Source organism: Naegleria gruberi, assembly GCF_000004985.1.
Source record: "Naegleria gruberi genomic scaffold NAEGRscaffold_16, whole genome shotgun sequence".
Lineage (NCBI taxonomy): Eukaryota > Heterolobosea > Eutetramitea > Acrasida > Naegleriidae > Naegleria > Naegleria gruberi.
Genome location: NW_003163311.1, coordinates 81749 through 106043, shown reverse-complemented (window position 1 = coordinate 106043; position 24295 = coordinate 81749). Strand labels below are relative to the sequence as shown.

At 33.4% G+C, this 24295-nt stretch overlaps 12 protein-coding genes and 1 non-coding gene across 13 annotated transcripts; 7 read left to right on the top strand and 6 right to left on the bottom strand.

Annotated features, from left to right (window-relative positions):
• Positions 1–470: 470 nt before the first annotated feature.
• Positions 471–3731, top strand: NAEGRDRAFT_47990 (uncharacterized protein; the record flags this gene model as incomplete). Its single annotated transcript, XM_002678798.1, has 1 exon — positions 471–3731. One exon carries the CDS (start codon positions 471–473, stop codon positions 3729–3731), a length of 3261 nt encoding a protein of 1086 aa, XP_002678844.1.
• A 325-nt stretch (positions 3732–4056) lies between these two features.
• NAEGRDRAFT_57638 (uncharacterized protein) lies at positions 4057–5098 on the top strand (the record flags this gene model as incomplete). Its single annotated transcript, XM_002678797.1, has 1 exon — positions 4057–5098. The coding sequence occupies one exon, from the start codon at positions 4057–4059 to the stop codon at positions 5005–5007; it is 951 nt and encodes a 316-aa protein (XP_002678843.1). The 3' UTR covers positions 5008–5098.
• Positions 5099–5267: 169 nt separating this feature from the next.
• On the bottom strand, positions 5268–6173 carry NAEGRDRAFT_65903 (uncharacterized protein; the record flags this gene model as incomplete). Its single annotated transcript, XM_002678674.1, has 1 exon — positions 5268–6173. One exon carries the CDS (start codon positions 6171–6173, stop codon positions 5268–5270), a length of 906 nt encoding a protein of 301 aa, XP_002678720.1.
• A 404-nt stretch (positions 6174–6577) lies between these two features.
• NAEGRDRAFT_65902 (uncharacterized protein) lies at positions 6578–7264 on the bottom strand (the record flags this gene model as incomplete). The annotated part of the gene is made up of 1 exon (XM_002678673.1): positions 6578–7264. The coding sequence occupies one exon, from the start codon at positions 7262–7264 to the stop codon at positions 6578–6580; it is 687 nt and encodes a 228-aa protein (XP_002678719.1).
• Positions 7265–7362: 98 nt separating this feature from the next.
• On the bottom strand, positions 7363–7451 carry NAEGRDRAFT_t227. Its single transcript has one exon. It is a non-coding gene; the product is annotated as a tRNA-Cys (tRNA).
• A 106-nt stretch (positions 7452–7557) lies between these two features.
• On the top strand, positions 7558–8925 carry NAEGRDRAFT_47987 (uncharacterized protein; the record flags this gene model as incomplete). Its single annotated transcript, XM_002678796.1, has 1 exon — positions 7558–8925. The coding sequence occupies one exon, from the start codon at positions 7558–7560 to the stop codon at positions 8923–8925; it is 1368 nt and encodes a 455-aa protein (XP_002678842.1).
• Positions 8926–9189: 264 nt separating this feature from the next.
• Positions 9190–11796, bottom strand: NAEGRDRAFT_79228 (ubiquitin fusion-degradation protein; the record flags this gene model as incomplete). Its single annotated transcript, XM_002678672.1, has 5 exons — positions 9190–10080; positions 10122–10161; positions 10208–10333; positions 10378–10992; positions 11031–11796. The coding sequence occupies 5 exons, from the start codon at positions 11794–11796 to the stop codon at positions 9312–9314; spliced, it is 2316 nt and encodes a 771-aa protein (XP_002678718.1). The 3' UTR covers positions 9190–9311.
• A 622-nt stretch (positions 11797–12418) lies between these two features.
• Positions 12419–14304, top strand: NAEGRDRAFT_79227 (cobalamin synthesis protein; the record flags this gene model as incomplete). Its single annotated transcript, XM_002678795.1, has 5 exons — positions 12419–12739; positions 12790–12861; positions 12903–12964; positions 13009–13613; positions 13660–14304. 5 exons carry the CDS (start codon positions 12419–12421, stop codon positions 14244–14246), a joined length of 1647 nt encoding a protein of 548 aa, XP_002678841.1. The 3' UTR covers positions 14247–14304.
• A 292-nt stretch (positions 14305–14596) lies between these two features.
• On the top strand, positions 14597–15931 carry NAEGRDRAFT_65898 (uncharacterized protein; the record flags this gene model as incomplete). Its single annotated transcript, XM_002678794.1, has 1 exon — positions 14597–15931. One exon carries the CDS (start codon positions 14597–14599, stop codon positions 15929–15931), a length of 1335 nt encoding a protein of 444 aa, XP_002678840.1.
• A 96-nt stretch (positions 15932–16027) lies between these two features.
• NAEGRDRAFT_79226 (uncharacterized protein) lies at positions 16028–17905 on the bottom strand (the record flags this gene model as incomplete). Its single annotated transcript, XM_002678671.1, has 5 exons — positions 16028–16263; positions 16313–16636; positions 16685–17131; positions 17182–17309; positions 17354–17905. 5 exons carry the CDS (start codon positions 17903–17905, stop codon positions 16092–16094), a joined length of 1623 nt encoding a protein of 540 aa, XP_002678717.1. The 3' UTR covers positions 16028–16091.
• A 181-nt stretch (positions 17906–18086) lies between these two features.
• On the bottom strand, positions 18087–19075 carry NAEGRDRAFT_82544 (rab family small GTPase). The gene is made up of 4 exons (XM_002678670.1): positions 18938–19075; positions 18784–18868; positions 18324–18636; positions 18087–18276 (listed from the first exon to the last, which is right to left on the bottom strand). The coding sequence occupies exons 1-4, from the start codon at positions 19036–19038 to the stop codon at positions 18161–18163; spliced, it is 615 nt and encodes a 204-aa protein (XP_002678716.1). The 5' UTR covers positions 19039–19075; the 3' UTR covers positions 18087–18160.
• Positions 19076–19634: 559 nt separating this feature from the next.
• On the top strand, positions 19635–21964 carry NAEGRDRAFT_65895 (uncharacterized protein; the record flags this gene model as incomplete). Its single annotated transcript, XM_002678793.1, has 9 exons — positions 19635–19996; positions 20039–20070; positions 20113–20613; positions 20664–20809; positions 20853–21090; positions 21134–21250; positions 21289–21425; positions 21469–21481; positions 21528–21964. 9 exons carry the CDS (start codon positions 19635–19637, stop codon positions 21962–21964), a joined length of 1983 nt encoding a protein of 660 aa, XP_002678839.1.
• Positions 21965–22077: 113 nt separating this feature from the next.
• NAEGRDRAFT_65894 (uncharacterized protein) lies at positions 22078–24204 on the top strand (the record flags this gene model as incomplete). The annotated part of the gene is made up of 6 exons (XM_002678792.1): positions 22078–22262; positions 22305–22973; positions 23023–23364; positions 23406–23654; positions 23692–24067; positions 24106–24204. The coding sequence occupies 6 exons, from the start codon at positions 22078–22080 to the stop codon at positions 24202–24204; spliced, it is 1920 nt and encodes a 639-aa protein (XP_002678838.1).
• Between the last annotated feature and the right edge of the window lie 91 nt (positions 24205–24295).

The window sequence follows — 24295 nt, the reverse complement described above, 5'->3', positions numbered from 1 at the left end:
TTTAATTTTAAACAGTTATATATTGGTATTGTTTATTTCATTTTCTGTTTTATATTTGAGTAATTGTTATTTGAATTGGGATTGTTAATGACTCTTTCCGGTTGTTGGAAGGTTTTCTAATAATTTAAAAAGATCTTTATCATCATGGATTATTGGATAATCAAACGAAACAAACCATGCATGCACGTGATTATTATCATTTTCACTGACAGTAAGAAAATGGTAATAAGACAATTCATAACAAACCCAAACAATCACCAATTTTCAAGAGAGCTCTTTAATACTTCAGTGATGTTGTTGCCAACAATCTGAAAATAAATAACTTTCACTGACACATAAACCGAAGCTTTCAATCACAGTAATCGGCAAGAAGAAACCATAACCGTAAAAAAAAGGCAATACCCTTTGTTAACCTCTCCCATCTCCTAATTGACTTGACTAGCAAGCAGAAAGAAGAGGTTCCGGCTGAAATGAACGTAAATAGTATTGGCAGAGGAAGAGAACAACAATTTCCATCACCTTCTACATCATCGACTTCATCAAATTTTACAACTAGCAATGTAATTCCTTCGCCATCGTTATCTAGTATTCATAATTTATTATCGAGTGGTACAACTGCAGTGGTAAATAGTGGTAATTTAATGCATGTGGTGAAAGATCTACCGCAAAGCATGGGATTTTTTGCTGTTGGTACTGAGAAAACAAGAGCAAACTATCCTCTTCTTCCAGAAATTGTTTTGAGAATTGTAAATTGTGATCGTTTAATGGATAAATGTAAAGATGAAGAATCCACATGTTTTTTAAGTTGTCATATTGCTGCAACTAAACGTAGCGATCCAAGTTGCAATGATATCTTCACCTTCTCCGAATTTCCACTCAATACCAATATTAAATTGAGCGATTTAATTACTCAATCCTATACTCAAGAATTTGGTGGATGTACTCAGGCTGTCTTTAAACCAAAGGGTTTCGTTTTGAATTTACATGATACTTCTGTATATTCAAAGTTTACAATCAAATTCCAACTTATTTTGGATCAAAAGAATACCAACAAAGTTCTAATTGATCAAGTCAATACTAATTCATTTGAAGCTCCAATCATGTCTCTCACAATGAAAGAAGATTTTGATGACAATACCAAGTATATTATTGGCTCACTTGCCAATAGATCTGATGAATTAATCAAACATGGATCAAAGAAAATAGCTGCACCAGTTACAGTTAAATTTTCTCCAACTTTTTTGGATCATTTCGTAAAGAATATGAAAAAAGAGCTCTATGCACATTTTTATATTAGAGGAGAAGATGGTGATGATAAGGACATTTCTTACTGTTTAATGAAACATGACAGAATCAAGATTAAACCAAATGTATATACCTATCAATTGGATAAAAATTTAGGAAGATTGGATAATGGTGAGAAGAAACCACAAAAGGATAGATTTAGATTGGGTGTTGTTCTCTGCACAAAGTTTTTAGCTCTTCCAAGCAATAAGTTCACTAAGAGAATGCTCAAATACAAGTACCCAACTCAACCAAAATCAGATCCATCACTTTTGTATTGGATCGAAACAAAACCTTTCCAGAGTGCAAAGAGACAAGATATTTGTAAACCAAAGAGAAAGGCTCCAGAAGATCATTCTGATGAGGAAGGTAGCAATGAATCACATAGTACCCATCTTACTTCACCTCCCCAAAATCAACAACAACAACAATTGGCAACTCCTCAAATCTCACCAAAGTTAGTAACTGATTTGAAAGAAATTCTTTCTGCAAGAATACTGAATCAAATGTATGAGAAGGATCCACAAAAAAGTGCACTACTTGAGGATTTCATTCATCAAAGTCAATTGTTGTTGCAGGTTTACAATCAACTTCATAATACTAGCTCTGGATCTATTCAAATTGTTTCCTACAAATTTGACAAAATTTATCCAACTGAAGGCCATGAAGGAACACCTGTTGCTGTTATTTCATCAAAGGAATTACATCAAGACGCTAAATTTATTGTAACATTTGGAGGAACTAAGCTTTCGTATAGTGGTGGTATCACATCAAAGCACTCAATTGGTTTTACTGTACCTCCAAAACCAAATGCAAATCAAAACAGCTATGTTGTTACAGTATGTTCAAGAGATGCCTATGTCCAAGTTCAGGAACCTGAGACCGAAATGATTTTCACTTATGCTGAGGATAGGATGGTATATGAAGCTGCAGTAACAACACAAGTACAACAAGATAATACAAGTATGTTGGACTTACTGAATGGAAATGGTGCTGTAAATCAAATCCAATCACCATTCGATGATGAATTTTTAGATTTGAATGATTGCTTTACTAATGGTGATTTTAATGGAGTTATGGAATATTTCGAACACAACTCAATTTGTGATCTTGTAACAGAAAGAGATAGTGCTCACAATAGACTTCCAATGGAGAATGCCCGCAACTCTGGGCAATTAGAACTTATTGAAAAGGTTGTACCCGTTCTGTACGAATATTGGCTTGATGAATTACAAAACCTCACCCTCATCGCTAAGGAATTATTGGTTGCCAGAACTGAAAGAGAAATTAGCGTGAACCTTGAAAAGGCATCCAGAGCTCTCTCCAAGCTGAATATTGACGAACAACAAGAAGTTGAAGAGACCATTGTTTCATCACCAACCAATTCTCCATCGATCCTTATTTCTTCCTCTCCAAATAGCTTAGATCCAAAAGATTCTACCAAACTCACAGCAGGAAAGATACATAGAAAGTCATCTTTCAGGGAAATGATAACTAAATTATTTACTGTTGACAGTAATATGGCATCTGCAGATACATCAGATGATATTAAGGACATTATGACTGAGATCACAACTTCTCCAAAACACGTAATGATTGCAAAGTTTGAACCAATCACCTCCACCAAAATTTTACAAGCAACAGAGGAACCAATATTTAAGAATCCTGATTCATTGAACAATTTATCAAATCTCAAGAGTAAACTTGAGAGATTTGAGAATGAGGTCGATCCAAAGGGAATTGATACAATCGTAAAGACTCTAGGCGATAGTTCTTCAATTTTGACATCCTATTTCTTAAAGGAAAGTAATCTTACCAAACTAACTGTACAATTGAGCCTTTACCAAGAAAATGTAAAGAAAGGTTCCAAACCTTCAACAAACAAGTCTGATTTTGAAGAAACCTTCCACTGCTTTGATCTTTCAATACAATTGAATGAAAAGACGACCATCTCTTGGGACTCTGCTAGGGGAATAGCCAAGATTGTTTCAAAACCATCCATGAATAAGCTTTTTGCTGTATTTGATATTCTCACATTGGAAGGAAAGAGTGCAATTTCAAACTTTGTTCAAAAACTTTCCATGACAATTGCCTATTGGAATGTAAATCAAAACACAGATGCAACAGGTCAACAATTTATAGAGTCAATCTTATTAGAAACAGGTTACATCTCATCATGTAAACCTCTCTTTGATTCCTTCTCAAATATGGTTCTTGGTTCAAATTCTCACGACAAGGTCATTAGAAGAAAGATCAAACTTCCAAAGGACCTCAGCAAGGGATTCTCTAAAAAGAAATGGAAATTCCAAAATATTAAGGATGCTGCAGAATTTAACGAATCGCTCAACCACTTCTCTTCCTCTGAGGAAAATGAATTATTAGCCACCAATTTAGCCAAATTAGCTCAAGGATTCGAGAGGGCCTTGTTGTGGAATCAGCAACAATAAACTCCCCTCTTTTAAGCATGCATCTACAAGTTTTTCCTCTTGTTATACTTGGCAATGTCGGCCCAACTCCCAATTAACAAAGGTGTAATGCAATCAATTTGACATATCCCCTCTGCCAATTTCCGACCTCTTTTGTCAGCCAACTTTCATATTTTTCTTAACAAAATCGTTCATTGATACTACTTGAGTCTCAACCCAACTCTGAATTTTATCTTCTTGTGGTTTATGAATTAATTGTCTTGTTTATTGCTCAAGTTAATTATTATTGAATTTAATTAACAAATAATATTTCCAATTTTAAACCCAAATAATAATTTTAAAAAATATGTTGAAGAAAGTTGTTCGCGCTGTTCCTTCTACTACAAGACAGCAAACACTTGCTCGCACCTCTGTTATTGTTGTTGGTAATCATCATCATAATTGTTCTTGTTGTGCTTGTGCATCATCTTCCCGTTCATTCTCGACTAGTACTTTGCAACAAAATGAAAAACAACCAAGTCAAGAAATTGATATTAGATCATCAAACAGAGTTCAAGATATATTAAATAGTGGACAATTTAGTGTTATAGTTCCACCTGTTTCTATTCCGGAAGAAGGATTTGATTTTAATTCTTTAACAGCAGAAAAATTACAAGATATTAGAGAAAATCAACGTATTAAAAAGGCTATTTTCCACATTCCTGCTGAAGGAGAAGGAAGATTGGCTCTTGAAGAAAGATCAAAAGGATTGGCTGCTTCTGATTTGTCTCCAGAAGAAAATGAATACATGGAAGAAATTCAAAAAGAACAAGAAAAGGCTAGAAGTTTGTTAAAGAATATGATGGAAAAGGAAGGAGTTGATGAAAATTTGAAATCATCAATTCAAGCTATTTTCAACGTTGAACAAAAGTTGAAGAAACAATCCGGACAACAAAGAACCCTCAAAGTTTTGAAGGAAGCCAAGTTGAAGGGAGTGGAGGATATCAAAAGTGTAGTCTCTCAAATTAATAATGAACAAGCTACAGTTTCTAATCATACAGCTCGTGGAGAAATTCTTGGTGGAGGTGAAGCCATGAAAAGTATTTATGATCCTGGATACAATCTTGAAGATAGGTGGAAGAATATTAGATCTAGATATAGTGAAGAAGAATATAAGAGAAGTGCTACATTTTCAGAACTTCTCAAATATTTTGTTGCATTCTCAATTGCTTCATTTGTTTGTCTTGGTCTCGCTGTTCCAGGTTTCAAGAAGTATATTATTGGTATTGATAAGTCTAAGGCTGCTCTTAAGGAATAATTCTTGTTGTGCCGGGATTAAAAAAGCACATTTTGAGATATTGAACGGATTTGAAAGATTTTCTGTATAAAAGGATTGCAAAATTAAAGTTTATTATTTGCCACTAACATTTCATGAACTGATTTAAATCCTTTTTTGAGTGCTTCTCGTGTTGTGATGGAAATTGGTTCTTTACCTCCTTTTCTTCGACATGAACTACAATTACAAATTTCTCTACATACTGGACAAGACCACTTTTCATTCTTTAACACCTCTTCTAACTAATAGTAAAATGGTAAAATGATAAAAATGAAATAGTTACATACCTCTTCTCCATATCGATTCTTTAGACAATTGGAACAAAATACACCTCTTCCATTTGTAGTATTGTTCAATGATAGATTACAACAATGCTTGCAATTGGTTTTGATATCGAGAGTTTTCTGTTTACATTGATGGCATGTTGTTCCTTTCACACTATCGAATAATTTGGCTTGTTGTTTGGAAATGTACACGGTGCTTGTTGATGATTGAAGAATCTCTGTTGGACTAATTTGAATTAAATGTGGATTCTGTTTAACTTTCTTTGATTTTGTTAATCCATCTTCTTCATATCTTCTTGTACGTTTCTTTTCTACATTCATTGAGTTCTCTTTCGAATCAGCAATTGGCAACAAAGATGTACATGAATTTGGAATCAGCTGTTTGGTTAATTGATCAATACTTGGAATTTTGATCATTTCACAGCAAGAGCTATTCTCTTCATATCTAAAAGGTGCTAATTTACAATCATGTCTGAACACATTCTGTTCATTGTTAGTATTTACATTAGATTTACAATTATCACTATTAACTGAATGACTTGAATATTGAGGATAATTTGACAATGTGCTCTTATTACTCGCCATGCTACTAAAACTGACTCTCTTCATCTTGTTATAATAGTCGAGGAACTTTTTATAATCATGCACAGCTTGACGAAAGTGAGGATCACTACATGCAGAATGATTACCCTCCAATCCAGACAAAATCAACTGTGAATAGAGGTCAGATATTGTTGGGAGAGTTGCATGTTGTTGCTGTGCTGATTCTCTCGAGATACAACCATGGCAGTTCCATGGTTCTGCCTGATGTTGTTGTTGTGGATGTGGTTGATGATAATTTCTTCGACTTGGATTCATTAACATTATGGAGCTTTCGTCTCTTTTCTTTTCGAACTGAATTAGTAGAGTTTGCGATTAAAAAACAACATGTAAAACAAGAGGTCCTTCAACGCTGAGTGTTTTACCCTCTATCACGAAATTTCCATGATGGAACCTTAACCCTTCTATGTTGTGGACATTTTCCTGATTTGGTTAGGAAAATAACTAACATTTCTTATCACGAGACAAAGGTGAAAGAACACCACTCGAAAACAAAGAATAATCAGCCGTAGATTTGGCATCCATCTCGAGATTATCTTCCATTATAATTTTCAATATTTTTGTAATGAATACGAAAGGTAACCTTCCATATATGTGAAGTGTCAGTATTTTTGCAAAATTATTTGATTCATTAGTGTGATTATCCCAATATTTGCATGATTGGTCATCTATTTTACAATTGCAATACTAAATCCATCATATCCTTTACAGCCAACTGTTTGTAATGCTGTGCATGCTTTCAGTTTTGGATTTTCCTTCATTAATTTCATAAATTGTCGAACACCAATTACATTGGCATCTTGTGATTCATCATTTACAACTTGGCCATTTCTCACAACATTATCTCCAATAATAATACTTCCACTTTTGGATAATTGAAGGGAAAGCTCCAAATAAATTGGATTACTTGGCTTATCTGCATCAATGAAAATTAAATCGAATGGTCCTTCGTTATTGTCAATCATTCCTTGCATTAATTCTGCAGCTTTTCCTTCACGAATTTCAATAATTTCTTGCAAATTTGCAAATTTAACATTTTCTCTGGCAACAGTGGCATGTTTCGGATTGAATTCCAAACTAATTACTTTACCATTTCGCTCCTGGACAGATCTAGCCAAGTGAATGGTACTGTATGCTCCTAACGTCCCAATTTCAAGAATTTTTCTTGCTTGGATCATGTGTGAAAAGATTTCCAATAATTTTCCTTGATTGGGAGCAACTTGATGAGGAGGAAGACCATGTTTTTCACTCTCCTCAACTGCATGTTTTAAAATAGGATCTACTGGACACAGCATATCTTCGAAATAATCATCAACTTGTTTCCAAACAATTTGTGCTTCGTTGCTATTTGACATTTTTTTTGTAAAATATTAATAATATTTAATATTTCGGAAAGTAAACCTGTTTATTTAAAAAAAATGTATTATTAAGATGGAAAGAAAAGGGAAAAGGAAGGGTGGTACGTGGATCGAACACGTGACCATCGGATGTCTGCTGCAATTAACTTTGCAATCCGGTGCTCTACCGCTGAGCTAACCGCCCCACACCATTGAAGTTTAAATTCCTTACTATGGCTTATAAAGATACCAGAAGAAAAGTTTATTAAGGAAATTTCCTTTTTGATTACTAACTTTCTCTTAAAAAAACAATGAACGAAAAGCGAACAATCCTCAATGAAAGAAAGCAACGTGCCCTAGAAGCAGTTTCTCGCCTTCCTCCAAAAGATCTCTTACTAGCCCAACTCCATCACATGGAAAATCCCCCAGAAAATGCAGAAATAGATTGCAATCCGTTTGATCAGAGTAATTTAGATCATTCTTCCCTAGAATCCATCATTTCCAACACGTACTCTGATCGATTGGAGAGGGACATTGCTATATGTCACTCATTACTTATTCACTCTAAATTGTGCATTCTTGATGAGGAGCAACAATCAGTAACGAATCAATTGAGAAAACAGTTAAGGACAATATTTGAATATAGAGAGGATAGAAGTGACTTTGATAGAGAGTATGAGGATCAGTACTTTCTCATGCTTGAGGAAATGTGCGTTAATCTACCAGCTCTGTTGCCTAACTTGATCCCTATCAATCAGACAAATTTGATTATGAACCACAAGGACGAAGGATTTCTATTTAGAAAGGTGGAAGAAATTCTTTCAGGAATGTTTGAATTTACTGAAATGAGTGAACAAGTGAAATACCTGCAAATTGTGGTGGACAAGTTGCAAACAGAATTTCAATGTTTAAAGACACATGAACATTGTGTTGATTTAAAACTGATAAGAGATGTTGTTTTTTCATTATCAGTTTTATTGGACCAAGATGTGAAGGAATATTCAAGATATTTTGTAAACTTTGGAATTTTGGATTTACTTGCTGATTACTTGACATTGGATCCTAATGAAGGTTCCATAAAGATTCTAGATGACATTTTGAGTGTGAATGGATTCATTGTTCGATTATATTCTGAATTGGCTGCGACCATCAGTGAGGATACAAAAATGTTGAGCGATTGGTTTCTGGGTGGAAGGTCAATTAGTGCAATTATCAGTCGTTTACTGAAAGAGGTCGACAAGTTATCTAAAGAACTAGCAAGAAATTTACAAGAAGAAGTGGTTGATATTCTTGATGAAGATTGTGATTATCATCAGCAAGGATTGATTGTAAAATATTCATTGTATTGCCTTTTAGAATTATCAAGAAAGGGACTTTTACAGAAATACCTTTCCAAATCAATGAATGCTGAACAAGATGCCCTATTTCAAGTGTTGTTGGGATATTTGTGGAATATGCTTGCAGATAAGGGAAGAATTATTCTTGTGAAAATTGTTGCTAACGTTGTAGACATTCCAAAGTTAACAAACTCCTTGCTGGATGATAGCTGTTTACTTGGATGCTTGTTTGATCTACTCGAGTCAAGAGAGAGTTTTATCCATGCCATGTATATTTTTGTTCAGCTCTCTTGGTATCCACATATTGTAAGTGTTAAAAATCAAATATATTTGATAGCTTAATTGACCATTATCAATTAGGGAAGAGATGAAATTGACTTGTTTACATGCCTTGTTTTCAAGAGATTAATTAATGAAGAATCATTCAGAAAAATGACAGAGATTGGCAATGAGGTCAATAGAATTCTCCAATATCAAACTAATTCAAACGAAGATACAATGTACTCTAAGAAATTTGCCTCCTTATTTCATTCAAGTGTTAGGGCAATGGTATCCATATTTCCAGATTCATCTATTGTTTTTAGATTTTTAGCAAATCCAACAGATGAAAACAACTGTCTATCATTTATTGAAATGTTGACAGAGGACCATAATTTACAAGAAATATCTCAAATTAGAACAAATTTGGAAAATAGAATTACACACTATAGAAAATATGAAAAATAAAATTACTGATTTTCTGGAGGGAATCTGTCTTGTTGTGTGACAACAACAGCAGCTTGTCCAGTAATACGAGCAGATTCGAAAGAGAGTGTTTGGTTGCAAGGAATGTCAATCTTTGGATAGGTTGTGGCTATTTGAAGGTCTGAGCTAGTTGTGTATGGTAATGGTCTCCACAAATCCTTTTCTTGAATGCATTCAACAAAGTCATAAAGAGTTGAGCATGAAGCAGTGACTGGGAATTTTTGACTAACTGAGCTTCCATCAGGGAACTTGATCTTGAATAATACTGTCTTGGTGTCCTTTCCAATAGTAGCAAGAAGTTCTTGCAATTTTTGTCTCTTTTCTTCTCTTTCTTTCAAAGTCTTGTTGGTGAAATCCAACTTTTGTTTTTCCTTCTTTTGCAATCTCTTTTGTTGTTCTTGTTGTTGCATTTCAGTGAGTTCACTTGGATCATACAAGTCAAGAGCAGGAACAAAATCAATTTCAACTTCCATGAAACCTGATGATTCAGCAAGGACTGATACAGCAGTACTTGGTTGAGTTTCCATAATTTCAATCATGTGAATTTTATCACTTTCATCGTATACTTGCAATGATTGACCTTCAGCAACACAAGAATATCTAGATAAAGTGGTCTCCAATACTTGCTTATAATTCTCAATATTATAGAAAGTCTTGCTGTGAGGTTGAATCTTTATATAAGATGCAGGAAGAAGCTTTACACATCTAATGCTAACTTTAGCTCCTTCTGTGATAAACAAACTCTTAAACATCCTGATACAGGTTAATTGAATGAAATTAATCATCTTACTTACCATTCTGGAACAACAATATTATTGGAAGGACTGGTAAATTCTAAAAAATTGAAATTAGAGAAATATAAAATTATGAAACAACATACCACTGACACCACAATATACTCTAGAATGTTTGGTTTGAATTTCAAAAATAAGAGGGAATTCAACATTAGGATCGTTGAAAATCTTATCAGCTGCTTCAGGTGGCAACAACACCTTATTACCCTTTTCTGAAAATGTTAACTATAAATTCTACTTGCTACGATAAACTTACCAAGAGCACTAAGATTAACCTTGACATCAAAACAACGCTTACTGAAAGCAGATGAGAAAATGTAATACTTTTCGTTGAACTTGGTTCCTGATTGAATGACTTGATCTCTTGTATGTCTGACATAGCTATTAAGAGCGGCCTTGACATCATAAGGTTTGAATGTTCTCAAATCAATGCAGGCATCATTTTCAATGAGCGATGATTTGATTTTAGAAAAGATTGATTCCATAGATAAGCATCTGTTTTCAGCCCAATTATTTCTTGTTAAGAAATCAACACAAAGACTTCCATCAAATTGTACTAAACCTGTCAAATATTGAATTCTTGGTGATACAACTCTAATGTGTGGAGGCTCTTCAGGATAATTAGCAAAACGAACTTCCAACACAATGTCTCCATTACCAATGTTGAACTTTTCTTGGAAAGAACGTAATCCAGATGCAATTGTTGATGAAGTTGGGAAATTATACAAATGCACAGTCCAAACAAAAATATTTTCGTCTACTAATTCCACTTTCCATCCATTTCTTCCATTCAATGAATTAATAAATTTCAATTCAGTCAACAGTTTACTCTTTGCTGACAAGTTATATTCTACATAGCCAGCCAAAGATCCTAAAAAAGATAAGCTTAAGAATTCAAAGGAAACTTACCCCATGCATTTGTAAACATTGTAAATTCTTCATCTTGTGACATTTTTTGAAGCTTTGCAATAAGCTCTGACATATCCTTTTCCTCTTGTACATCAAATATATTCTTTTCGGAAATATTCACCTTTTGAGGTGTTGGAGTTTGAATAAAGTCTTCATCATCATCCTCATCATCATCTTCATCATCGGAGCTAATAAGAAGTTTAGAGGCTCCTTTGTCCAATTCATCAAGTTTTGAAGCAAATAAATCATCAGTGGCATTTACAACACCAGGAGTAAGCTCATTAAATGATTTGGTGATGAAAATTTCAATAATCTTTGATAAAAGTACAGAAATTGCAATGGATGGTGATGTCATACTGACACTATCTCTTTGAATAAATCTATTAGCCTTTGCAACAACCTTTTCAAGAACAGGATCATCACTAGTAACTAAAAGGCCTTCTCCTTCCATTGGCTTATAAGTTTCGGGATAAATAACTGAAAAGATTGAATCATTCAAATCAAACATTATGATCTTTTCTTGAGTATTTAATTCCAATAAATTCAAGTTAACCATCACATTTAATAACTCCTTTCTAGGTACTTTAAGAAGAGGATTCAAGTGACTTCTTTCGATCATTTGTCGAGTAGCATTCTTTAATGATTTAAATGATTGATACCACAACAAAACCTCGGATTTAATTGTTTCATCCAAATCAGTTTCGTTATCGGATACAACAATTGTTGATGGATCAATTACGAAAGGTTGATTAGCACTGCTGGACATGGTGTTTTGCTAATTTTTTAATTTTAAAATAAAAATATTAAAAATAAAATCTGAAATGAACTTTCTTTGCTGTAAAAATAGTGGCAAAATGTGTTTTAAATAGGTTGTTGTTAAGGAACTCTTTGAACCACTTACAACAATTGTACATTCCAACATAGATTGAGAATGAGTAAGAAAATTTAGGTCCCGCTTGTGGTTTGTTATCAATGTTTCATATTAGGAATGGATAAAGCTCTTGGATAAAAGAAGCAAAGAGGTGTCGTCTGACGATTTGATTTATGCGTGATGAACCAACAACATTAAATCCAATGAAACTCTTTCGATACTTCTGCTTCAAAGAACAATTATGAACCTGTTTGATCTATAACACCACAAGTGAAAAGGTTAGAGGAGATAACATAAATTGAGATCATTTCAAAACATCCGCACAACTTTCCTCTAAATATTTCTTAACATGTGGTTAACCAGAAAACGTGCTGAACAGAAATAGTTCACCCTTAATGTTAAATAGAAGATTGAGAGGAGATTACAGATTCACACAATACCTAGGTTGTGCTGGATTGAATTTTGGAGCTATTGAAACGCAGTTTTTGTTTTTTACCTTTTTTAAACATTAAAAAAAATGAGCAACTCCACTGTTGATGCGTCGGCAACCGTTTGTTCAGCTGATGCAAACACTGGCGCAGCGGATAGCCAAATATCATCAAGTACTTCAACAAATATTAATAGTATAGTTGGAAGCCTTTTTCCTACTAGAAAAGGTGTGGCTAGTGATGATCAAAGACTACCTGTTACAGTTCTTTCCGGATTTTTGGGAGCAGGTAAAACAACATTGTTGAAATATGTTTTAAATAATCAAGAAGGATATAAAGTAGCCGTTATTGTCAATGACATGAGTGAAATTAACATTGATGCAAAGCTCGTTCATATCAATCACTTGAAGGTAGGTTTTTTGTAACGACAAGTTGATGATTAACAAATCACAACAAAAAGAATGAGAAAAAGGAACAAAAATTAATAGAAATGGCTAATGGTTGTATTTGTTGCACCTTGAGAGATGATTTAGTAAGTACGACAATAATTGTTTCAAAAACTAAAATTTTTAGTTACAAGAAATTGCCAAATTGGCTAACGACAAGAAATTTGATTACCTATTAATTGAATCAAGGTAAGTGTCTAATAACAATTTGTTGATGATATATTTCGGAATAGTGGAATCAGTGAACCTCTCCCAGTTGCTGAAACTTTTACGTTTTCTGTTGATGACTTCCTGAACCAAGCACATAAATCAAAAGAGGAAAATAATGGAACAACAACAGAATCAGTCGCTCCAGTGAAAAATGTTACCCTCAAAAACCTTGCTCGTTTGGATACAATGGTAACTGTTGTTGATTCTTATAACTGGTTGTTAGATTATACAAGTGGAAAGACATTGAAAGATAAAAACTTACAAAATGACGAGGATGATGACAGACAAGTTGTAGATTTGTTGGTGGATCAAATTGAATTTGCTAATGTTATCATTTTGAACAAAATAGATCTTGTTACATCCGATGAATTAGGATTGTTGGAACAAACTATTCGTCACTTGAATCCTAAAGCAAAACTTATCAAAACAAAATTCGGAAAAGTTCCTCTTGATTGCATTTTCTATACAAACATATTCGACTTCAATGAAGCTCAACAATCTGCTGGATGGTTGCAAGAACTTCAAGGTAATCACGTCCCAGAGAGTGTACAATACGGTATTACAAGTTTTGCATATAGAAGAAGAAGACCTTTCCATCCAAAACGTCTTTCAGATCAATTCATTCATAGTAAGTAATAATCATTCTTTCAAAATTCGAAATTAACAAATAATAGATGAAGAAGCTCTTGATGGTGTTTTGAGAAGTAAAGGATTCTTCTGGCTTTGTACTAAGATGGATATATATGGACTTTGGTCACAAGCTGGTGACACACTAAGAATTGAAACTGGTGGTAGATTCTGGGCTAGTATACCGAAGGAAGATTGGCCAAAAGATGATAATAGTTTAGCAAAAGTTTGGGATGAAAAGTGGGGAGATAGAAGACAAGAACTAGTTTTCATTGGTATGGATATTTCTGAGAAGGAAATCTCGGCCAAGTTGGACTCTTGTTTATTAACAGATGAAGAAATGGCTTTGGAAGAGAGTTGGAAGAATTTTGAAGATCCTATCGAGTTAGATGAAGAAGAAGACCCACACGTCCATGTACACGGGGAAAATTGTTCACACGAAGAACATCACGATGCAGAAATGCATACCATTCTCCTTAAAAATAAGAGGAGACTTACCACTAATGTAGATGGAAACGAAGAAGGAGTTATTTTACCAAATGTTGATACATCAGCACTTGCTGAATCCTCTGATAAGAAGAGAAAATTAGAAGATGCTGAACCAAGCGAGACCAAAAAGCTGAAATCGGATTAATATCTTATATATCACATTTGATAATATACAATAAAGATCTTTACCGTATCAAAAGTCTAAAACTCTGTTCAAAACCTTAACCAACTAGAAAAAAAAAGCATGCCACCAACACCAAAGAAGAAACCAACTTACGAAGAGATATCAGAGCGATTTCATCTTCCTCTACAAAGAGCTGCAGACGACATGGGTAATTATTAAACATTCCTTTCATCATAATCTTATTTAACCTTAATGAAGGAATATGCCAAACTCTCCTAAAGAAGTTCTGTCGTCAATACGGAATCAATAGATGGCCTTATAGAAGAATCAAGTCAATAATACAAAAAGGAGCCAATGACAGTAATGTTGAAATGAATGAAGATGAATATAAGGAAAAGGTTTCAGAATTTATCAGAGACAATAAGGAGTTTGTTTTCAATAACTTTAATGATAGTGACTTTGGAACTCCTCAACAACAATCCTCTTCCAATATTCCAAATAATTCCACAAACTTCAATGGTCCTAACAATAATAATAACACCATTGGACAAACAAATTATGCAAACATGTATCAAACAAATAACAATGTAATACCAACCAACAATAATTTATTCACTAACCAATCATCCCAATTAATGATGGGATCCTCCCATAATAGTAATAATACTCATCAAAGTACTTGGACAAACAACATGAATCATCATATTTCACTTAATAATTATACTCAAAATCATTCAGTTGCTACACAACCATCCTTCTCTATGAATGTTTCTAGCAACAATATCAGCAATAATTATTCAAACATGGATACCTCAATGATCAATTCTCAACACCACCCACAGCACCATAATCATCCAACAGGCAATTCATTCTCATGGGGAATGCAATCCTCTATGAACCAACCAAACCAAATGAATCCTCTTAACAACACAAATACGATGAACATCAACCCGAACAACTCTGGTTTTAACAACATGAGCTCATCGTCTCACATTAACACTCAGATTCAACTTCCTCAAACAAACCAGCAAGTATTGAGCGAATCAGCCGATGTATGTATGGGAGATGTTTATTCCTCAACTCCTCAACCTATTCAACAACAACCAACACAACAACATACAAGTTTTCAATCTTCTCCTCAACCAGCATTATCCTCCTTAAGAAGACCTCAATTACTTAAAGCAAACAGCAACAGCTCCATAACATTTTCAAATTGTACGAATACGGAGAGTAATCACTTCCAAACTGGTACATTAAGCACGTGCAGCAGCAGTAGTAGTTTGAGTGATTTGGTCGCAAACATGTCAGCTATTGATTTGGATAATGATTCCAACAATTCAGGTAGTGGAATGTTAAGAAGAACAACTAGTTCTTTTTCTAGGCCACCCCTAAAAAAGGCTTCATCACTTACCGCTGTTGCTCAGCAAACAGCTAAGGGTATACAAAAGAAGAAGGAGCAAGTTCTAAGTGTGTCAACAGTACAATCCTTAGTTAGTTCAAGTTTATCAAGTTCTCCTCAACAACAAGAGATGCATATGCCAGTTCCACAACAGCAACCACCAACACCTTATTCATCAATTTCGAGACCTATGTTTGTAAAATCCAAATCACACGGACAAATACAATTGCAAAATAAGCTCCCAAGTCTCACCCAAGTTTTTGGAGAGAAATTCTTTGAAGAAACAAGACCAAACAATCAGTGTTGATCCTTCCGAAATGACATTTACAAACCAGTACACAATTTAAACAATAAATTTACAATCATCATGATGAAAAGATAATTTTTCAAAGAGAATATCATTAAATATGGAATTTTCTTGTGTTATTAACTTAATTTTAACTAATATGGAATTAGAGTAATACTGCTTATTGAATACATTGTGTAAATTGGCAACACAAGTTAAGGAACCACCAACAATAGAGAGATAATGTAAATGGAGCCAAAATATAATTGAACAATAACAATTCACAAATTTGTCTTTGTCCAAAGTCCTTATTGATAGAACTCAATGTTGTTGAAGCCATAGCCATTGGTACACTGAAAATTTTGTAAAATTTAAACATTACTCTATTAAAAAAAAACTTACGACCATTCTACAAGAATTGTTAAAATCAATACAGGATTTGGTGGAATGACTTGAAGTACATTAGTTCCCAAGTAAATGATTCCAACTCCCAACAATGGCATAATACCCAATTTGATAAATACTGAAATGAATAATGCTAGTGGATTATTGAAATTGATAAAAGTTCTTCTGATCCATTTCAATGTGTAGAGTGGATTGAGGAATTTTTTTAATTTCTCTGTTCTACTAAGTCCTTGCTCAGATTGAGCACTAGCTTTGATGGAAACTTGTAATGTCATTGCAACATTAGCTCCAAGAATAATCATACTAATAGGGAAAATTCCACTATTTACATTAATCTATCAAAGCCAACTAACTACTTGTGAAACTTACCTTGCAAATAATGAAAGTGTATGCACAAATGCACTAACTACCAGAGGTGGATCTGTAATGAGAAATTGTTTTACAGGTGGAATCAATCCAATAATTGTTCCCAATGTTAAAGCTATCACTGGTCCATTAATTGTTTGTTTCAAAATAAATTTGAATCTCTTTGCTCTATCTCCATTCCAGATTTTTAAAAGCTTTTCCTTGAAAGTTGTTGGTCTAGGACTTTCCTCAATTGCACTCGAAAGATGATCATCACTTTCCTTTGGAGCTTCAATATCTACACTTTGTAAATTATCATTCAAATCCTCCTTGAGCTCTGTTGAATGATCTTCATGTTCTTCAAGAGATGCCAAATGTTGTTCCTCTTCTCCTTCAGGTGTTGAAACTTTGGATTGAATCTTGGGTTTTTCATCCTCTTCTTTTGGGGGTGTCAATGCCACAACACCATACCTTAAATAGTTTTTGAAAATGTCAATAAATAAACAATATTATAAACATACGACCAAAACAAAAAGATACTTGGCAATGTGTAAACATTAATAAAAGCCATAGCAGATTGCACTGCTTCATCCTCATCAATATTAAATAAAGTTCCAGCTGTGATTTTACAAATTGCACTCATAAAAACCTTAATGAATGATAAATAAAAGATTTTCAAAATTTCAAACATACCAATGGAATTGTAACACCATTACTAAAAGTTTGAGTGACAAATTGAACTGATTGTTGTTCTTCTGATAAAGTTCCTCTCCAAAACCTTTTGAAAAAGACAATTCTTCCAATAAGATTACCAATGATAGTGTTAATAAGGTTAATGATAGGAAGCATCCACAATGAATAAATAGAATCAACACTAATAGCTCTAGATAAGGCATGCATATTAAAAGTAGGACTAAAAACATTGAATATAAGTTGACTAAGAAATTGTACTCTATCGGGTGTTAAAATCCCTGTAAAAACCATGATGGCACCGATAGAACATGCAATCACAACTTCAACAGTGGCCGAGAAGGATGTTAAAAAGAGCATGAGAGTAACATTGGAATTTAATGTAGAATTTGTGTACGGAGTTGATGAATTTAGTGATTGATTCAGAGAGGAAGAGTAAATTAAATTATGAGACCATTGTACTTGTGAGTGGAAAGGTAATTCGGAGATGTTAATACTCGAAGGTATTATTGGATTAAAAACATCAAATACAGGTATGTTAGAGGACGATTGCATTTTGTTTTTTTTAAGATTCAAATTCAATCAAATGGATTCTATTGTTTGTTCGTCATTATTATTAATATCATAAGCGTATCGTTGTTTTTAACTATTTAATAAGATACATGTAGTTTGTGAGAAGTAAACGACCAATTAAGCATTTTTGGAATAATGGCATTAAAAGAATCCTTTTAAACTTGAGAAAGAATTTTAAATATTTATGTACAGAGAGTTTAGTAAATCTTCAAAAATGATTTTTTGGTCACAACTAGATTATCCACAACATCCTGATTTCTTTGGTTGAGGTTCATCTGGGAATTCAGTAATACTTTGACCTCCAGTGTAAGGTGTATCTTCTTCTTTTCCTAAAGCGTTTCTAGCAATAGTTTCTATTGTAAAGTGTTAAAATATTAACTAGCTCAAAGATAATACTTACGGAAAGCTTGTTCGACATTGGTTCCTTCTTTGGCAGAACATTCAAAGTATGGAATGTTACCCTTAGCCTTGCACCAAGCGAGAGCTCTCTTTTGTGGTACAATACGTTGATCGAGATCAATTTTGTTGGCAATAACAACGAATGGGAAGTTATCTGGATCTGGTGGACCAGCTTGAATCAAAAATTCATCTCTCCAAGAGTTAATATTTTCAAATGTCTTGGCAACTGTGGCATCAAAAACTAAAACACACGAGTCAGCTCCTCTGTAGAAGGCAACACCAAGACTTTGGAAACGTTCTTGACCAGCAGTATCCTTTTTTTGATTATATAATAATAATTCATCATCATTTCATATTATCGGAAAATTAAAATCGAAAACACAATCATCATCAAATTCCAAATAATAATAATAAAATAATTTTTTGTTTTTGTTAGAGCAGTTAGTTGGAAATTCACATACCCAAATTTGCATAGTAACAAGACGGTCATCAACCATAACTTCCTTGGTCAAAAAGTCAGCACCAATTGTAGCCTTGTATTGATTACTATTAGAATTAAATTATTGATTTTTTGCGGTTTTTAATAAGTAAATTTAAAAAGTATTCAAATCATACCTGAATTTCTTGTTTACGTATTGGTTCATCAATGATGTCTTTCCGACACCACTATCACCGAGGATGATAACCTTCAACAAAACCTTCTTTCTAGAACTCATTGTTAACGGTGGCAGAGTAACGGCTTCTCTGTAAAATTTTTTTTGTTACAATAAAAAAGTGTCTTATCTTCCTCTCCCATGCTCCGAAACGAAGATCTTCCAAAAGGTGTTAAAGTAATTCAGACTGCTTGAATGAAAACAGATACATGGACAAAACAACTCGTTAATGTCAAAACAAAGAACGGCTCTAATTTGACTTTGGCTGTTTTGATATTTTCTTTTGGAACAAGGAGTAACCAATGTGTTAGCTTCAAAATCCACCATTGAATTATTTAGGAAATCTATCAAATCTATTAGCTTTCTGTACATCAAGTGTTCTCACAATAATACTTAATATTGAACTAATGCAATAAATATGAAAGCAATATATATCTATCAAAGTGAGGCGCTGGTTTTTTAGATTACAATTCCTTTACTGTTGAAATGCCAAAGGAATAGGGCGCTGCAACATTATAATATTTCTGTTGCATTATTGGGTGATTCGGAGGTACATTTCTTGCCGACAAAAATTGAAAAAAACTCATTCACTTTAGTGTTCTCACAATTTTCTCTTGTTCTCCGATTTTTTCTTTCCATCACATAATTCATAATTCGGGATGCAAAGATTGAGACAATCTCTTCTTGCCAATAGCACGGTGCAGTTGGGAGACGATGACGATTTTAATCAATTGAATTTGCCATCAAACTCTCAAGTGCAATTGCAAACACCAACTCTGTTGGCTCGTTCCTATACTTTTCTTAAAGAAAGAGTTTTACCACAAAAAATCGATGATGAAGAAGAAGCGATTCAATTGTCACTTGTACAAAAGTTTTTAAAGTATAGAGTATTTCCAACAAAATTAGTAACAGATATTATCCAGGCTGCATTAGTAATTCTTTTTATTATCTTTTATGCATCCGAATTTAAAGGATATAAATCAGATATGAGTAATACTTTTTCGAATTATTTCCTTCCAAAGTAGGTTGAATAATTCATATTTTCAAGTTAATTATTTCATAGTGGATTTCAAAATATTAAGGATAACGATGATGGTGAGTAGAGAGAATTTCAGTATTTCTAACATTTCTTGTTAGGTTTCTTCACTTATTACATTTATAATGTGGACGATCTGCAGAAGAATATTCAGAGTCTTGTAGCAAAATACTATTCGATACAGGAAAATTCTGTTAGTGTTTTTGTTCCTACTAGTCAAAATCTTGTAAAATTGAGAGCTACCTTATATAAGGAAAATATTAGACGACTAATTGCAAATGAAACTAATGGAGATAGCGATCCATCAATGATTGATTGGAGATTTATTGCAAGAAGAGACGTTCACTCATTATTTTCTGATGAAACCATCGAAATCAATGAGAATTTAACAGATTCAGAACCCCTTGGCTCTCTATTTAACGTGACAGGAGACGATCTTAAATATCTTGTTGACAGAATCACAAACTTGGAACTCTTTTTCAAACTGATAAGTATTGATACCAAAGTTCAGGGATTTCCTAATTGCTACAAATGGACTGTTCTCTTTAAGTTCGTTTTTGATGGAGGTGGCAGAGTTCCAATGAGATTATCTTACAAGTATGGTAAGTTGTGTAGATAATTTCTGATATGATAATAATAATTTTCCAAAAAGATAATTGTGTGGCAAATGAAGATGCTTATTATTCATCTATTTTCCAAAGACCAAGAGGTTGGATTGGTATTTTGATGTGTATTTTTGCGTTTATTTCTTTTATATTTTACAACAAATCATTAATTACTAGATTAACTGTATTCTTTGTAAGTACCCAAGATATTGGTAACAATTCTAAACACATTACAGAAAAGAAAAAAAACAAACAAATTGATGAGATTTTATGACCTATTTACTGATTATCTAGGAATTTGGATTTATGTTGCTTTCCTTAAAGATGTCATGTTAATTATTGGATATATTACAATGATTGTCAAATCAGGTGAGAGTACAGAATTAGCTTCTCAAACATTTCTTGGCATTGGATCATTCCTTTCTCTTGTAAATTTAACAAAATACTTTAATTATCAAGCAAAATTCTACTTGGGTAAGTTATTAGCGACATTAACAAATGATTGACATTATATTAGTCATTAGAGCATTTACAAGAGCTATTCCAATAATTATGAAGTATTTGTTCAGTATAGCTCCAATATTTGCGGCATTTGTTTGCACAGGTGTTATGTGGTTCGGATTTTACTCTTCTTGTAAGTTTGAAACTTAACAAATATTTAACACTGGTAAGATTTCAAAAACATTGATAACACTATGGTCACATTATATAGTGCCCTTCAAGGTGACAACCTTAGAATTGTATTCGAGAAATTGTATGCTTATGGAACTTTCTACAAAATATTGGGAAGAGCTTATACTGTCATATTTGTAAGTTTATTTAATTGAATAATATTGCTAATAACATAAATAGTTATTGCTTTTCAGTAAGTTTATCAGAAATTTAAAATTTATATGATAACAATTTTACAGTTTGTGCAATTGTTAACATTTTCTTGAGTATTGTCCAAGAATCTTATTCGAATGTATTAATGAAAATTGCCGAGGCTGGTGGTGAACAAGAAGCTGCCACTAAAAGTAAAGAGAAGGAAGCTAAATTTGAAAATCTTACCAACAAGACATATTTACATTTGAAGAAGAAGGCAGAAAATGATGAAAATGGAGGTAATTCTTCAGATAGCGAATTAACAGATGATGTTCTACCAACAGCAGATTCTAAATATCCTCTGCGAGCAACTAAGGATGACTTTTTAGCTGATGAGCCATTATTCTTTTCAACACTCAAGAAGGCCGTTCAATCCAAACTTGAGCAACAATATTTAGGAAAGGCGCCTGCCTATCAAATGGAGAATCTTAAAAATCTTGTTAAGAATTCCAATAATTTAATTCAAAAAGTAAATGATTATTAGAGAGGGAAAGGTGTAAAATGTTTTGTAATAAAAATTATATGTAAGAGCTGCGGTTGTTTAAAAACCTATTCAACTGCAAACTACAATTTTGGAGGGAAAAATAAGCAAAAAAAATGTCTGACTTTGATGACGATTTTGATGATGATTTCGAGGATGATTTCGAGGATGACTTTGAGGAAGAAGTACCTCAAAAACCAGTGTTCAATAGTGCACCTGCAAAAACAATAGTGCCTCAGACATTTCAATCTAGGGTTGAAATACAAAATGATAAAATTGTAAATACAACTCCGAGCACCAGGTAAGGATTTAAACTTGGATTGAAATTCATCAAGATAATTAGACAAGAGGAAATCACAACAAAGGCTATCAAAATTAAACCTACTCTCTCAAAGGAAGAAAAGGAGAGACTTGAAAAAAATCAAAAAAAGTTGGACAGAGCTCAAAAGCTATTGGAATTAATTACATTGGATAATGTTTCATTTGAAGTGATGGATTTACCTCCACTATCTGATTTTGAAATGTATCAAAGATCATTTGGAAAAGGAACATCTATGCAGACTTCTGTTCAATGTCCTCCGTTGGATGAAAAGAAGGAAATGGGATGTAACACAATACCACCAACACAGTCAGTAAAAGCGATCCAAGCACCAGAAGATTTAGGTATATCAAGTAAGAGTACACCAAAGAATAGTATGGACAAGTTCAAATTTAATTCTCTGTCATTGTCAAGATTTTTGAAAGCTGTCTATCCAGTCTGTGACAGGATTCTAGAATCTAACACCAGTAGTAATACAGAATCAGATACAAAGAATAGAGAATCTATGTTTAAGTTTAGTAGTAGCTATTCTGTTTTCGGCCATCCTCTGACAAATGGAAGAGAGGTTAAGGAAATTATTTTCTCAAAAGATAACCAAATGATAGTATGTTACGGACCTAATTATTCAAATGTAGAAATTGAAACTGGATTGGTTTGTATCTGGGATACTCTAAATGAAAAATCACCAGTCCTGTAAGTATTAACTTGATAGATCATTCGATTTTAATTTCACCTATTTAAGCTGTTTAATTTATGGTTGTGAATTGACAAGCGTTTGTTGCCTTCCAGATAGACCAAATATTATTATTGCTGGTGCAAATGATGGATCTGTAGTTGTTTGGGATTCAAATCAAAATCCAAAGACAAGAATAATTGAAGAATCTCCATTGTCATTCCTCACTCCATCCTTTTCAACAGCTAATCTCTTCAGTGAAACTCACTTGTGCTCTGTAGTCCAAGTGAAAACTATCAGTTCTCAACTCTCAATATATTCAAACGAAATAAGAAGTATGGGAGATTATTTTATTTCTCTGGATGAAGCTGGTAATGTAATTTATTGGCTTGTGATATTCCTCTCTCAACAGTAAGTAAAACAACATTAAGATGGAATCTAAGACCTGATAGTGGAGTCTCTGATACAGAGATTGGGTTGAATATTGGTGGAAAGGTAAAAATTGTAAACAGTGGAAGAATGAACGTATTCGGAGAGCCAACATTAGAGCTAAACTTGAAAAAGGTGGAGAATGAAACAAGTTTAGCTGCCTCTATCCTTAAAGGATTTACAAACGCAAATGATAATACCAACCATGAACAATTTATTCCCTCAATTGAAGCTGCTGTTTGTTTCGAGGTTGATCCAGACGACTCTTCACAGTAAGTATTTCGAACACAATGAAACTTAATCTTTTAGGATATTGGTTGGAACAGATTTTGGACATATACTGAGAAGAGGAAGATTCATTGACAATATAAAACCATACAACATTGTAAAAAGAAAGGATGGGTACTCGTCCAATATTCATCATATTACATCAAGAGTTACGTGTGTGGAATTTTCATTTTTCTTACCTCAATATTTTCTTGCTGGTTACGAAAATGGAATGTTTGCTCTGTTTCTGAAAGGATACGAAGATCCAATCATTAACTTTAAACATTACACCAACTCAAGTATTGTAGATATTAAGTGGAGTGCTGTTCATCCATCTGTATTCTTTGTTTTAACCAGTGATGATGATCTAATGGTATTCGATCTCATTCAAAACGATAAGTTAATATTCTGTGAAAAGGTGACCTTAAAATCACAATCCAAAGATAAGATTAATAGAGTGAGCTGCAAATTAGGATTAATTTGTCTTTCTCAAAAGGAGAAAGTGCAAAGTGTGCTAGTTCATCACCAACCAGATTTAATGAAAGCTCTGAATAAGAATGACAGAGTAGCAATTGGTTACAGCGAAGGAAGAGTTGATTTACATTGGGTTGACTTGTCTTCCAAGATAACGGATTTAGAAAGTGCA